Source organism: Dermacentor albipictus, chromosome 1 (genome assembly GCF_038994185.2).
Source record: "Dermacentor albipictus isolate Rhodes 1998 colony chromosome 1, USDA_Dalb.pri_finalv2, whole genome shotgun sequence".
Taxonomy (NCBI): domain Eukaryota; kingdom Metazoa; phylum Arthropoda; class Arachnida; order Ixodida; family Ixodidae; genus Dermacentor; species Dermacentor albipictus.
The window spans coordinates 177,541,107-177,557,490 of NC_091821.1; the positions used below are offsets into that span (position 1 = coordinate 177,541,107).

Sequence of the window (16,384 nt, forward strand, 5' to 3'; positions counted from 1 at the left end):
TAATGCGAAGACGTGGGATCGTTCTCCACCTAACGATCCCACGTCTTCGCATTACGCGTGCAATGCTCTAACCATATATATATATATATATATATATATATATATATATATATATATATATATATATATGGTTAGAGCATCGCACGCGTAATGCGAAGACGTGGGATCGTTCTCCACCTAACGATCCCACGTCTTCGCATTACGCGTGCAATGCTCTAACCATATATATATATATATATATATATATATATATATATATATATATATATATATATATATATATATATATATATGGTTAGAGCATCGCACGCGTAATGCGAAGACGTGGGATCGTTAGGTGGAGAACGATCCCACGTCTTCGCATTACGCGTGCAATGCTCTAACCATATATATATATATATATATATATATATATATATATATATATATATATATATATGGTTAGAGCATTGCACGCGTAATGCGAAGACGTGGGATCGTTCTCCACCAGCGGCACGTTGTTTTCTCATCCACCTTTTTTGTTTTATTTGGTTCATGTAGTCAATACAAGTAATTACCCCTATGTTGTCCTATATATATATATATATATATATATGTATATATATATATATATATATATATATATATATATATATATATATATATATATATAGATAGATAAAGTAAGAAAGAAAGAGAGAGAGAGAGAGAGAGAGAGAGAGAGAGAGCCTGTCTTTTGACAGTTCAAGAAAAAGACCGACGTGTTCATTCATTCATTTATTCATTCATTTCATTAATTCGTTGAACTTTAGCGCATATGTCAAGGAACAGTTATATTGACATGACATTCAGTCAAGATACTGACCATAACAAAGGTTAGATCTATGCATTTCACTGTTATGAACTTTTTTCAGCTGCTTTTTCCTTTCCGTTTTTTTTTTTCGTTCAGGTTTTTCCCACCTACAATTTTTTTGAATCCTCACATTTTGTTGCATACTCTTGCATATCGTGTCACTTATACTATGTGTGTTCCTTTATGACGTGCGTTGTACTGATTGTAATCCGCGGTAAAATTTAATTTTCTGCATTCAGCTCTTGGTGTATCCCGGTATGTGTAGTGCACTGCAAGTTTTGTTCACTATTTTAATGCTGCCACCATGTCGGCTGCATTGTAAGGGAGCCGGGACCTCGTCAGGCCTGTCAACCCTCTGTCTCGGCTTCCGCTTTCTTTTAACGGTAAGAAAATTCAAGCAATTCAATTCTACGCCACGGAGGAAAAAGCTCTCACATGTGCAACAAAACGAAATGACAGGTGGGAGACTGCGTGAAAGTTAAGATGTCTATACCATGTCGGCGAAGGAACGGGTAAATCGTGGTGCTTATAGGTAGTTCATTCCGCACAAAAGGCTGCTGATCATAGAGATTATTACACTTTGAGAACTCACGCGTGAAGTGACAAAAAATAAAATAAAAAATAAATAAAAAATAAAGATGAAGCGGCGATAAGGAAAGGCCGGTTTGGCATATATCTGGGACACGTTGACACAACCCTCCGTAAATAAAGAAGAAACAATAATAATATGCACGTTAAACACTCCTAATGTTGCTGTTTTGCTCGTTCGCTCCAAGAAATAATGATATATATAGGCTAAACAGTTCTGAAACGACTGTTTCACTCGTTCGCTAAATAACCTGCGCCTTGTTGTTTCAACAAAGATCAAGGTCGCACAATTGCTGCGTGCTCTAAGTGGTGCGCTCAGACTTCAACTGCGGGTCAGCCGAGACCATACGATGAAGACACACGCAATACAGAGGAATCGACTGGAGCGAGGCGAGACCGATGCCACCAAGAACCGAGTGAAGCGCGCGCTATGGGATGCGCGCCGTGCGCGCTAAAGGCGGCAGCAGTTTCGCGTGGACGAGCTCTTGGAATCCTTCCTTGTGCCTCTGCTGACGGCACGCGTGAGCGCGTTGAGGGCCACCTTGCTAAGCTTGACTGTGGGGCACTCGCACAGCAGGTACATCAGGTACGCGAACATGTAGATGAGCACCGTGTGGCCCAAGTAGTCTCGCACCTGCAGGGAATGAAGCATGGAAAGCCACGCGAGACGCTGGCACCTACGTCCGACGTAACTTGAGCCAAACGTTAAATATACGCAAATGCCACGTAGCTGGACAGAGCAAAGGTAACGTTGTTAACCGTGGCTTGGAGATACTCAAATTATTATTTTTCATTAGGCCTAATTGGATAATTAGTCTTAATTAAGTATACACTTCTCGAATATTATAATTAAATGAAAAATATAAATGAGAAAATTGTAGAGCGACATGAAAAACTGCCGATACAGCTCCCGATATGCTCAGTACGTGCTAGGCAAAAGCGTTTTTCCGAGCGTGAGAGGAGCTCACGACAGGCCGCTAGAGGCACTTTGCGGCTATTCGCGGGCTCCTTTCGCGCGGGCTCCATCAGCTTATCTACAAACCAAGCAGCTGCCCTAAGAAGGACGGCTGTCACCCATTCACTGCGTGTGCGGTCCACGACGCCAGGAACACACACTGAGTAGTGGATGGTAACCCATATTCGACGAACACCTCGCCAACTCATTCAGTATTAATTGGGCTATTGGATATACGTAGTCAGCAGCTCGGTAACCATTAGCCCTGTCCTCCTCGTAACAACTCTAGCTGAACTGAGCCGCACTCCGCAGGTAGTCGCACAAGTGCATAGCGGCACAGTGCGCACACTGCCTCCTTATTGGTCACAGCGCCGATGCACGCCTCAATCGTAATGGATACAACGCCTTCATTTCAGGTTTACCTTATGCACGGAACTGAAGCATGGCGTATATTTAGCTTTAAAACATTTCGACAGCAAGTTGCGAAGTAAAAGCGTTAACTTGATACAGTCGTACCGAGAAGATAGTATCCATTGCTGTCAGTGTTTTTCATTTACGTTTTTTTTGTTTTCGCTAATTTAGGACAATCGAATAATCTGTCTCTAACCTCTATGCCACATATTTTGCGCAATTACAAGCACTAAAGTCCCAGCACGAAATAAAAAGTCACTGCTCCATGCCGCGGCTAAGCTAATCGTTGCTTGTGGAGTGTTGTAGGAATGCGATCGCATTCCTGCAACCATTGCCCCGTAAGTAAACAACAACAGCGGCGGCAGCAACAGCAAGAACAACAACAGCAACAACAACAACGACGACGACAAATAAAAATGATGGCATACTAACCAGGAGCCAGTGCGTGTAGTATACCGAATGCCTCTGCGTGACCAGCCTCGTGGAGATTACTAGCATTTGGGCGAGGTATCCGCAATACGTGAGTCGACTCAGGGGAACGAACAGGTCCAGCGAGAGTAGGCGGTTCACAAGCGCTGCAGGGAGAAACAAGCCTTACTTCGCACCGAGGGCATGCAAACATTCACAAGCCCAGACAACTGTTTATCCGCCTTCCTAGAACATGTGTAATAACTACGCTGCAAATGTCGATGTCTTTGAAATTAATTCATTAATCGTTGTTTTGTCGAACGTACTCGTCACTGAATTAGATGACGCCAGCCTGCGAACACATATTTGCCGACACGCGACACTGTTTACATGTAATTCGTCTTGTTATGTGGGGCATTCACATTTCAAGGCGCACAGCCTCGAGCCTGTGAGCCTATAGCGGTGTGAATATATTACAGCATTCCCTATTATTTTCTTATATCGCCTACTTATTTATTACGTGTCATATTTGTCAAAATCATTTTTCGCGCACTGTGCAAAAGCATCGCAACAGTGCGCCGGAACGAAGGTAAGACAACTGTTGTTGAGCATACGATAAATAATAATAATAATAATAATAATAATAATAATAATAATAATAATAATAATAATAATAATAATAATAATAATAATAATAATAATAATTGCGGCGGAGTCAAATGTGGCCCGACTGCCACATTTAGTGCCAAGACTATGGAAGCAGCGGAAATAATTGAACGCTCGGAAATAACTTTGGACGTGCCGGACGCAGCTTTAACCACAGCGGGTGTTGAGAGTCATGTGCTCTGGCACCGTGGGTACGGCCACAGAATGGGACGGGCGTAACGTAAAGCACGTATAAGTTAAGGCCTGTAAGCACGGACAACGAGATTAGAAAGGAGGGATCGCAATAGTTAACAATTACGCCCACTCCTGAGTAACTTTCAACTAAACAGGGCAAATTTTTTCGTTTCTTTTAAAATTTTTTTTCAATGGTAAGATGTCCTCCTGCTCAATTCTTAGTGCTAAATGTTGCCTGTAATCTTTTTTCTGCAGATCAAGGGAAAAAGGATGGCATAACAAATGCCACCCTTTCCAGTGTTTCAGTGAGATTGTTTCAGCGAATATTAAACACATGGAAGCGTGGAAAGAAACCGCGGGTAGGGGACAAGAGGGGAGGGGGGGGGGGAGAGTTTAAGCTTCGCTTTGGCAGAAAAGCCGTTGAGTGGCACACAGCGTCAAATAGCTGACTTGTTTCGCCCCCAACGAGCTCTTCTTTCTAGATCCCTTGCGCCCAGAAGAAGCTGCGTAGTGACGGCGAGGCAGCAGACGCACCGGCTTGTCCAGTGGCACAGACGAACACGACCCAGCAGACGGCCGGCCCCCAAGCGAGCCGGTGAAGACCGGCGTACGTGGATGCCCAGGCTAAAACGTATGAACCCCGGCTGTTCCAGTCGAACACCGAGTAGACCACCGCCAGAGCAGTCACCACGCTAAGTGTCCAGCACAGGGCGTACGTCACCTGCAGGCAAGCAAGGGCCAGCCACGCCGTCAGGACGACTTCGAAACATTGTTTCTATGAAAGATATTACCACTGAAAGATATTACGTTTTCTTCAACTCCGAGGACAAGTTCACGTCTCACTATGATAGCACCATTATTCCAGACCCGCCGTGGTTGCTTAGTGGCTATGGTGTTGCGCTGCTAAGCACGGGGTCGCGGAATCGAATCCCGGACACGACGGCTGCATTTAGACGGGGGCCTAATGCAAGAACACCCGTGTAACTAGGTTTAGGTGTGCGTTAAAGAACTCCAAGTGCTCAAAATTAATCCGTAGTCCCCCACTACGTCGTACCTCATAATTAGATCGCGGTATTGGCATGTAAAACCCGTGATTTATTTTTTTAATTTTTAAAAATTATTCCATTTCGATTTTTTCACCGCCCTTATCACTGTACTATGTCTAACATTTACTATACATGCACCTTCGTACCGTGCGATAGTTGTTCAGCGAAATCAGCTTGAAATGGCCAAAGTTTTACCCGCCAATCGCCCATTATTTTTCACGCGAGAGCGTTGGGTATCGCTAAAAACCCGGTGTCATCGTCTTGCGCGGGACGTCGTTTCGCGAAAAATCATTCTGAACCACAACCACGCAGGACCTCCGCGTCGCGCAGAGGCGTTACTGAACTAATTGAATTCCTCAAAGTAAAATGTGTCAGACAAATAGTAAAGTACTACCTAAACACAACCTACAGACATGAGAGCGTCGGATTGTAATTTGATTATACCAGAAAACAATTCTGCTACGCGGAAACTCAAACTCAAACATCTTTTCCAGCGTTTCTACCATTCATATAGTGGCGAGGCCCGCTCGGTTCCTTGCAACAACACCATCCAGATGGCGCTCGCAAGGAGTGGAAAAAGGAAGATGAGCCAAGGCCAAAAAAGAAAGAAAGGTCATGGAAGAACAAATCAATATTCATGCTTTTTGACGGCCATGTAATTGTGCACCACAAGTTTATACCTGAAGTGATTCTGTTGCGCTTAGTATTACACCGACGGAAGGACTATAGAACAAACATAAAAGAACAAGAAGTGGACGTACGTGGCGCATTAATACTAAGCGCAATACGATCATGAACGAGCACCAATTAGCCCCGTTGATTGCTTTGATAAACGTTATACCTGAAAGTCAAACTGTCAATGCAGCTTTCTACGTGGCGGTTCTGAAGCGTCTGAAAGATGGTGTGTGCGGCGCGCGACCAAATTTGTCGTAAGAGGGGCGCTGAATCCTGTAGCAAAACAATGCTCTTACGCACTCTGCATTGATAGTGCGTGAGTTTTTGGCACACTATTCCCTTACTTTGCTGGAACACACTCCCTACTCGCCGGATTTAGCCCCCTGGTGCTTTCTTTTTTGTTACCCAAATTCAAAAAGGTGCTCCGGGTGTGGTATTTTGGGGATGTAGCGACTATTCAAAAGGAAACGCCACAGCTCCTGAAGCGCTTCACAGAAGAGGACTTTCAAGGGCGCTTCCAGCAATGGAAAAACAGGTGGAACCAGTATTTAATGAGGGGTATGTAGAAGGTGACCACATTGACGTATCCAAAACTTCGTGAAATGCATTTTTTTTAAAACTTACTGCACGAACTTTTGGGATAAACCTCGTATACATTAGCCGGCCTAGAGGAAAAGAGCCGTGCCTCTCTCGCAAGAGGAGGAGAGCGCTCGTCCGTATCCTCCACTAGCCCGGCTCCCGCGACCGCGCGCATACGCGAGCCGATCTTGGAGGTCATCTGCGGCGGGTGCCCTGCGGTGAAGGGCGATCATGCAAGGGCGAGCCGAGATGGCTGGTGCCTTCATGCGCGCTGTCTTCCCGCGTGCTTAGCATTGGAGGTCGCGTAACCAAAGTTTTGGAGCCACGGCACAGCCTATAAAACTACGGCCCTGCGTGTAATTGTCTAATACTTTGCTATCGCTATCAATGGTTCACCTTTCGGGCGAAACTGCGACTTAAAAAAATATTGTTCAGTACTAATTAGACCCTATCCCACTTATAAGTGCATTGGACTATCAATAGCAAGTGCTTTAGGCCCCTCGACCTGATCTACCGATTAGCCTTGCTCACCTGTCCTTATACAGTTAGCATCGCGTGATTTTTACTGGTGTGAGTACGTAGGCTTCTACTGATTCCTTACACATTCTATGTTATATTTTGGGCAGAATAGGTCAGCTATACAGGGAATCCGTAAGGCGAAAGCGACACCGTAAGGCGTAAAAACTAAGCGACTCGGAAGGCTGTTAACATTTATCGGAAATGCGGAGATGCCCTGCAACTCCAACGGAATACGTACGGCTGTATTACTGATCACCTAAGGATAATATGCAAACAAAAAGGGCCACCACAAGAAAGACAAAAACGCAGCTTTCTCCATTTCCTCACTATTCATAGGTGACCATGAGCCAATACGGGCGAAAGAATAAAGGCTATGTATATGTACGAGTATACTGCCCGCGCAAGCACTGCCCCTCACACGGCCATGGGCGAAATTTTTATAACATGTTGCTCAACTATAGCTGTCAAGAGGCGCCTGACTTTGGAACCAGCATAGCTGTATCTTTACATTCTTAAAACACTCTTCGTCATTTTGGCTAATCACTTATCTAGGCACAAATTTAAGGAAAAACTGGTTTAGAAGCTGGAATAATTTCGCTACGCGTTTCCTTAGCCCCGCTTTCTGTGGCAAGGCAGATATTGATACAACTCATGTGAGGTGTTGAAATAAAGCAAAAATTAAGATGTCGCTCACAAGAAAACGAATATTTCATAAAAAATGCTCACTCAAGAACGTCCGTGCTCACGAATTGCGTACCTTTCCGAACCTGACGTGGCTGTACTTGTGAAAGCAAAACGCCGCGAGGACTCCAGCCACGAAGGATGTCAAATGGCCCGTCGGCCACAGGTACATTGCTCCATGTCCTTTGAAAAAGAAGCTGCGGAAAATTAAACAGGACCATTAGTGGAACATGGGAGCCCATAAGCAGGCGTGACGGGCCCCCTTCATGTGTTAACAGCTGCAGACAGACTTTCCTTAATCAGTTCACTATGGGTATTTAGTGCCTTCAGCCATATGCTTTTATCAACAGCATGACGAGGTGTCAAGCATTGACATTTTTTAAAGAACTGGGTAACACTGATTGCTCTATAATTAACGGTAATTATGTCCAAAAGCAAGGTCGCAGGCACGTATAATCAACGTACAGAACTGTACAACTCTTCGGTTCAACATCTTGTTTGTATTCAAGCGATCAAAGTAGGTTAAATCGGAAATGGAGGCACGCAATTTTTGATTAAATTACTATTTCGGTGGCATACCAGCCACTTCTTTTAATGCGAAGCGTTCTTTGTCTCTATCAGTCACTTTGCGCCTGTGGTCTCCGAACTTGTCTGGACCCTCTTCAATTAACAAAGAAGTTTCCGGCATACGCATAGAGCGAGTGAACAGCAACCTTACGGCTCTCCTTCTCTTGGGACAGCTAGCACTTTGAGATGATTGGCGCGTGCATCACGTCCCACAGCAAAATTTGCCGATGAAATCGAGAGTGCGGCAGTTCTCCCCATCCTTCCTTACTGGCAGCCAGCGCTTTGATACGCTATGTGATATTGCTACGCTTTCTGGGATCGGCCCCTGTTTACGTAGTTCACTAGTTTCTTGATTGGTCCAGGTTGTTACAGAACATGCTGCAACCTTTTTTTCATCAGACTACAACAAATCATTCGTCATGCCACCATCGTCGTGCAGTCAAGTCGCTTTGCCATTGTCGTCGCACACATGCTCGCGTCATACGCACAATTTATTGCCTTCACGGACACGTCGCGCCATCTAGTAACGAATTTCGGAAAGCAAAACGAAGCTGTAGATAGCGAGCTATATGTAAAATGCTTACCAAAACATTTACACCCTGAGTATGAGAGACATGCACAATATTTTGTTTCAATAAAGGTAGCATAATTGTTATTGTATATTCCGATCACATAGTGATGAAATTTTACTCCTAAGAGTGCATGTGACAATGTGCCAGCGTCGGAGTGTGGGCCATTTGTACGCTTTAGTCTTGGTCAGAAGCTTACTGATAATGTTGTTGGGCCTTGTACAGGCCGCAGGGCTTGGGAGGGACAGAGCTAGATCGCAGCTTCACACTTTTCCGAGCTCCGGAGTGCCGCAAGAACCTTACAGCAGGGCTTGGCTGCAAATATTGTCACCCTACGACTGGCTTCTGAACTTTTCACAAAGAGTGCGTATCGTGTGACCACACAAGGACACTGTTCTCGCGGAGCTGAACACCGAATATAATGAGTATACATAGGAGGAAACGGCGAATAACAGTGCGGGGCCGGAGGGCGAAGACCCATTAGGCTGGGTTGCGCACGCCCGTACAAGGAGGCCACGAAACTCACTCGAGATCGCTGATGTACGTGTATGGCAGGGGCTCGAAACCATTGACGTAGTGCTGGACGCCCACAGCGGCGCAGGCACCCAATGCGACGGCCACCAGGCAGATTACGCCCGCCATGGGTTTCCTGCGATTGGCGCGAACGAGAAAAGGTGCTCACTTTCAGAAAAACACAAAAAACAAAAACAGCTAGATTTCTTTTTTTACATGTTTGTTTGGCTGGGCGCATCATAAGTAATGCCAGAGTTTCGGTAATGCTATTGGGTTGGCTCCTTGAACAAACCCCGCGTGCTGCAGTCACTTGTCAAGGAGCAAAGCAGCAGGACTGGTTGCTTGCTCGCAATGCCATACCGCTGCAATAAACCCAGCAGCAATTGCGACTGCTGTTTTACCTTTAACTGGGCGGCCCAGATAGTTTGATCTCGAAAAACAATGTAAAAAAAAAAATACCGCTAGTTAGTCATCAGTACCTTGCGGTTTTATGGCGCTAGAGCCGTAAAGGCATATTATAATGTGCGCCAGGTCATTAAGGGCCAATGATGCTACGGAGGCAGCAAAGGCCCGCTCTGTTGTCTATACATGACCCTGAAATAAAAACGTTCCCTATGAATTCTTCCCAGACAATGTGACCCTTAACAACTTTCTACAGCAGAAATTCGAATGGAATAAGAACTGGCAATTGACACTTAACGTTGTGCAAAATCTGCTGTCTTGCGTGCGCATATCAGAAAATAAGTATGATTTTTTATACACTCTAAACGATACACTTCTCATTGTAGTTACAGAACGTAAGTAGCTTAGTTTCATTTTGCACGATTTCAGATCGGATTCTCACGTGAACTACGCAACTTCAACTGCATTATAACGATTGTTTCTCTTAAGAAGCCCACAGCAAGCACCTGAACAGGTAGAACTCTTAACTCTTAACCTATACCACTTTTATTAGAGTAATTGAACACCCAAATACCGCTTGGTCCCCTTGTGCTAACATGTCAATAAAGATATCAGAAGGCGTACCAAGAAAAGCAATAAGGTTCGTTTGTAATAAGTACAGGCCTACAGAATCCCCCTGGGCATTGTTAATAAAGGCTAAAATGCATACCCTGCCAAATTGCACCTTGCCGGCGCGCCAGAAGCTGTTTTATCGATTAATCCACAATCAGAGAGAGAGAGAGAGAGAGAGAGAGAGAGAGGGAGGGGAAGAAGGAAAGGCAGGGAGGTTAACCAGACTGAGTCCAGTTTGCTACCCTACACGTGGGGAGTGGAAATCCGCAATCAGTTAAATATAGAAGCGTCAAGGTACATCTCGTATTTAGACACATGGCCGACACGTTGTAAACATTCACTGATGCGAAAGGAATATTGTTTCAACTCATACAGCTTCAAACATTCATTTCTTGACTCGCTATTACGGGAATGAAATAATCGTCATAAATTATTAACGATAGCAATAAATCTTTAGGTGAGTAGTTTGTCTTTACTTGAAAACAATCTACACAGTTAGCAACGCAATATGATTATTAGCTATTATCTTTCTATTGTGATATAATACTTTCACTGAGCACTGTGTTAAATAAATACAACATTTTTTTCCCACTCGTACTACTAGTATTTATAAACTTGGAAGTGTGATATCAGCATTAAAGTTGCGGTCTCCAGTGTTTCATTATGCGTTCAAAAGTTTGTTGACTACCAAACAATGCCGTGTAAAATATACTGTCCTGTTAGCATGAATTCGCTAAAATGGTACTATGTTTTTACCCACTTGTACTGCAGTTTATACTACTCTAGATTGTACTAGATTACTCTTTATAGGTTCGATTGCATTATGCTCGAAACTGTGTGTCCTTCCAGCAAAACTTATTTACAGGATAGACAGTATGTTTAAATAAATAAAACTACCATTATAAAAGGAAATATTGTACCTGTGTACTATACTCGTGTATTGGTGTTCCTTCAAGAAAGTCTGCACAAGAACGTAAGATGACGTACAGAAGTAAATGTTGATTCAAGTCATCGATTAAAAAAAAATATACTTGAGAACGAATAATCCTGAACTCACTTGGCTAAAAGGAACACAAACAGGAGGGTTGCCAGGAAAAGCTGGTAATCACAGGCAATGTACCACAACGTGGGTAGGCACTAGAATTAAATAAAAAGGAAAACAGAAAGGTTAGTTTTATGCCATATACAAAGGCGAGTGTGCGTATAAACTAAGTAAACTGCGAGCGTGCGCGTACCAAATGAAGTAAATACTGTAACGTAAGCGAGCAAATCTTTTCTGTAGCAAGCTTTCAATGTTGCATTGTGACTTTCGCTGTTAAACCTTCAGGACTCAAGGTACATGAATGGGACCTCGGTAAGGATTCTTTTGGCGATCTATTCTTTTCACGTTTTCTCACCGGCTTGGACGCGTCACGGACGCCGTCACCACAGGTGAGCGCATCTAACCGCGGAGTCGAGAGCAGCGTCGGAGCCAATGCGAGAACGCGGAAAGAATCGATCGCGAAAGGAGTCCTTACATCATGCGATCTCTGGGACGGCTTACAGAACCAAGAATTCAGTCGGACGAACAACGCAGACGACTGATGCGCTGGACAGCGCATCTGCCTTTTACTTCACTTGTAACCTCTTCTGCGCTGTTGGTCATGCTGAACGGAAACCAACTCGCCCAGCTTAGAACCATTGTTCAGTCCCTCGCCCATGTTAAAATGCTGTCAATTTGTTTTCTTGTTTTTTCTTTTAACGCAACAGTATACCATGTACTCTTTGAATACACTGCAGCTGTGAAGCAACATACACGTAAAGAAATAAGACGGCATATACCGTGCACGCCGTAACTGTCTCACTCGAGGCGAAGGATTCAACTATTGCCAGGATGAAGAGGAGCCACCGACAGTCGTTGTTCTCAGCTGATCTCTCTACCAAGCGCGGTGCAAGCACAGCGCTGCTTAGCTGCTGTGATCAGACAAGAACCGACTTATTAAATAGCGTGACATGACCCATGGCCGAGCATATTAGGCCTGTGTGAATAAGTCGGCTCACTTGTTTTGTTGAACACAACGTTGAAAGTGCAGTATGAAAAGTATTTAGTACAGACTTTTCAGCTTTTATCGGGCACAGTGTGAAATGTATGTGGGTGATGCGGCCCAGACAGGCAAATTGATGTCTTTAGCCGCATATCCTAAGACCGCTGTATCAATGCGTACTGTGCATCTCAAAAATGTATCAAAGAAGAAAAGAAAAGAAAGGCGAAGCCACACGCCACTTCTCCGCGCACACATTACCTCAGAATGCCATCACAACAGAGAAGCTATGCGCCCTTTCAATCAAACATGTTTTTTTCTCCCTCGAAGCGCGTATGACTCTTGTTATTAGTGAAATGATTGCCAATATTTTGATATTATGCATCTTTCGCACCAGCGTTACGAAATAAGAGAGAGAGAGAGAGACAAAAGGGAAGGAAAGACAGGGAGGTTAGCCAGTGTAAATACCGGCTGGCTACCCTGTGCTGGGGAAAGGGGTAAAGGGAATAAAAGGAGAAGGAAGAGAGAAGAAAAAAAAGAAAAAAAGAGAAAGAAAAAAATGCACACAGTAACGCGATGTTGCGCGCAACAATAGTCAAAGGCGTTCGCACAATTCACATGTCCTTAAGAACTTGAGCAAAGCCCTTAAGGCCTTGAGTGCCGAAACTCGTCTGGACCAGTGTCCTAGAACTTTCTCTTCTGTGAAGGGGCTATTGTCCAGTTTTTCGAGCACGGTCACAAGCACTTTTCTTTGCACATTGTAACGTGGACAGTCACAGAGGAGGTGCGCGATCGTCTCTTCGCAGCCGCAGGTGTCGCAAGCGGGGCTGTCGGCCATTCCAATGCGGAAGGAATAGGAGTTTGTGAATGCCACGCCGAGCCATAGGCGGCACAGAAGTGTTGCTTCCGCTCGGGGCAACCCTGGTGGAAGACGCAGTTGCAAACTTGGATCCAATCTGCGAAGACGTGTGTCCGTGAATTCGCTGGTGTTCCACAGAGTTAGCGTAAGCTCGCATGCGAGGGAGCGAAGACTTGTGGCTGCATCTGTTCTTGACAGTGGTATGGGCACAATCCGGGCACCATCATGGGCCGACCGGGCAGCGTCATCCGCACTGTCATTTCCCGTAATTCCGCAGTGACCCGGTATCCACTGGTAGATGATGTTGTGTCCCTTGTCGATCGCGTAATGGTGGAGTAGTCGGATGTCTGCGACTAATTGTACATTTGGTCCGTGGTTGAAAGGGGATAGCAGACACTGGAGAGCTGCCTTTGAATCACAAAAGATGGACCAGGAATGTGGTGAATTGGGACCTATAAACTCCAGAGCAGCACGAATAGCTGCGAGTTCTGCAGCCGTCGATGATGTAACGTGAGACGTCTTGAATTTGATGGTGACAGATTGAGCGGGAAGTACCACTGCTCCAGCTGAACTGTTACAGGAGACAGAACCGTCCGTGTAAACATGAGTGCGGTCGTTGTGTTTTTCACGTAAGAATGAAAGGACGGTTTGCTTGAGGGCGATAGATGACATTTCCGTTTTCTTTTTGATGCCGGGAATAACAAGAAGGGCCTGGAGTGGATGCAGGCACCACAGCGGTAGAGATGGCCGTGCTGCAGGTGTGAAGTTTGACGGTAAACCTCCGTGGTTGGCGGCAATAATTCTGCTAAACGCTGAACGAGGTCGAGCGGCAGGAAGGGAGGCGAGATGATGCGATGGAAGTCGCGCAAAGTGCCTGTTGTGCACCCGTAAGGAGTCGACGTGAATATACGTATTGATAGGGTGGTCATGCGCGATGGCTATTGTTGCTGCCGTTGATGCACATCTCGGAAGGCCAAGACAAATTCTCAGAGCTTGAGCTTGTACAGATTGGAGGGCTCGGAGGTTGGTCTTACTGGTCCCACCTAGTACAGGTAAGCTGTAGCGTAGGAGACCCAAGAACAGAGCGTTATAGAGTTGGAGCATTGCACTCACAGACGCACCCCATGACTTTCCTGCAAGAAATCTGAGCACGTCTGTTATCATCACTAGTTTCCTCTTAAGGTAAGAGACGTGAGGACTCCAGGAGAGGTCTCGATCTATTATTACTCCTAGAAAACGGTGCGTCTTCTCGTAGGCAATTGGCTGTCCATTAATTCTAACAACGTATTGTCTCATTGTTTTGCATGTGAAAGCGACCACAGAGCACTTCTGGGAGGACACCTCCAAACCTCGTGCTCGAAGATAGCTGGATGTTACAAAATAAAAGTACATATAAGAGTCTATAAGAAAGGAAACATATCGCGACACAAGGTAAAAAGCCGTCAGCGCAAAGTTATATTGTAAGAAGGGCACGTGAAAACAGGACTTGTGAAACTGCGCTTCGTGCAGCACACGTATACATGAAGTATGTGCAGACAGCAGTGTCATTTATTTGTGCAATCGCAGCCGCCCGGACGCTGACCATGCTGCGGCTGGTCCGAATAGCAGGCAATTAAATTTGAAGAGGCACTAAATATGAATGTTACATAAAACTAGATTGGCAAACTATGCTTTTAGAATAGCACTAAAGGTCGCTTTTATACTGTGAGAGGAGGTTTAAAAAAGAAAAAGAAAAGAAAAAGAAAACGGGTGACGACGCCACTTCGAAGTTTCCACGCCAGCTCCTTGTGACGTCATGGGTGTGCGCAGCGTCTGCTCTGAAATGGGTAATTGTTTATCAACAAAGAAAAACTACACTGCAATGCGAACATATCAGATACCCAGAGTAGCAAATTTTATATATAGTGATTTTCTCTGGGCAATAACGGCCCGCGTAGAACGAAGTACTTTGAATTTCGTAAAGTCTCACTCTCACACTAATGCAGTGGTTTGTGCGCGGAAATGAAACGGTGAAAGCTACCTTTTAATTTTCTCCGCTAGTAATCAACCACTTCTACCAAATAAAAGCGAATGGAAATTAAAAATAACACTTAAACACTATAAGTGTCTAACACTAAATATCATGAAGTGTCTGTTTAATGAAAGGTACACAGGGTGCAAGAGTATATCATGCGCCCTTTGAATACACTGGCACTTGTCCCGTGTGTCGAAGCTGGGGTGCTATAATGTAAAGCTATCCAAAATTTTTTATTCCAATTCTGCAATCAGCCCTCCATGATTGGCTGAAAAATTTTCGAGGCCCCACCCACTGCGCCTGTCTGTGACGCGACGTCACGAAAGCCACGAAAACGCCGCGACTAATATGATAGATGTGCATGATTATGCATGATTAGACCGAACAAAATGAAAATAATTATTTCACATTTAAAGCCTATTTCACCATTAACCCTCTGTAATTGGTCAAAAGTTTTCGGTCTGCATTCACTTAATTCGCCTGTCTGTCACGCGATGTCACAAAACCGCGAAAACTCACCACGTCAAAGTGACGTGTACGCAGTAAAGCTGCATTAATATGCCGAACAAAACAGATTTTTTTTTTTCTGCCAGAGAATGCCCCATTTCCAAAGGAATAGAAGATGCGAACATTGTTTAACTGCGCGAACAAACGAACCACAAAGACAGCGGGGGACAAGGACGGGCGCAGGACTGCGCCCGTCCTTGTCCCCCGCTGTCTTTGTGGTTCGTTTGTTCGCGCAGTTAAACAATGTTCGCTAATATCTACCAACTCGCCCAACAACAAGTTCTACTAAAGAATAGAAGATGGCTGCCCGCCGATCACTGTGGCATTGGCTACTCGGAGCTGCAGGGGAGCGTGGATTTAATTGCGTAAAATAAAACATTTTCGCGGCAGTATAACGTTATCGAGACCTTTCGGCAAGTATACGACATCGCTTTGCGAACTATAGTTTGCTGATGATCCGTTTTAGCGGCATTTTTAACCTTCCGTAGTACGCCGCCGCGATTTTAGGGGAAGCGGGGGAAGCGGACCAATCGCCAGATGCCGGCAACACCCTGCTCATCCAGTCATCTACTTTCGCTGTGCTGGCTCTGCCCCATCGAAACTATTTCCACTTGAGCGTGCTCCTCGCCTCTTCCCAGCCAATTAGACAAGAAAAACTGCTCAATGTAGGCAATGATATTCGCTTTGAAAGCAAAAGAAAGTCACATCCTATAAACGAGAAGCGCGTTTGATTGGGCTTCTGAAACAATGCTGCAGGTTACTGCAGCGCAAGCCCGACGCAAGCCC

The 16,384-nt window shown here is 44.9% G+C and overlaps 1 protein-coding gene across 1 annotated transcript in view; it reads right to left on the reverse strand.

The window, feature by feature from the left end:
- Nucleotides 1-1,005: 1,005 nt before the first annotated feature.
- LOC139060215 (nose resistant to fluoxetine protein 6-like) overlaps nucleotides 1,006-16,384 on the reverse strand; it is a 62,097-nt gene continuing 46,718 nt past the window's right edge. The window contains exons 10-15 of the mRNA XM_070539251.1: nucleotides 11,255-11,334; nucleotides 9,197-9,319; nucleotides 7,611-7,731; nucleotides 4,569-4,755; nucleotides 3,219-3,361; nucleotides 1,006-2,054 (exon numbers count right to left, since the gene is read on the reverse strand). Of these exons, the coding sequence (XP_070395352.1) occupies nucleotides 1,872-2,054; nucleotides 3,219-3,361; nucleotides 4,569-4,755; nucleotides 7,611-7,731; nucleotides 9,197-9,319; nucleotides 11,255-11,334 (837 nt within the window). The 3' untranslated portion in view covers nucleotides 1,006-1,871. The remainder of the gene's footprint in view (nucleotides 2,055-3,218; nucleotides 3,362-4,568; nucleotides 4,756-7,610; nucleotides 7,732-9,196; nucleotides 9,320-11,254; nucleotides 11,335-16,384) is intronic.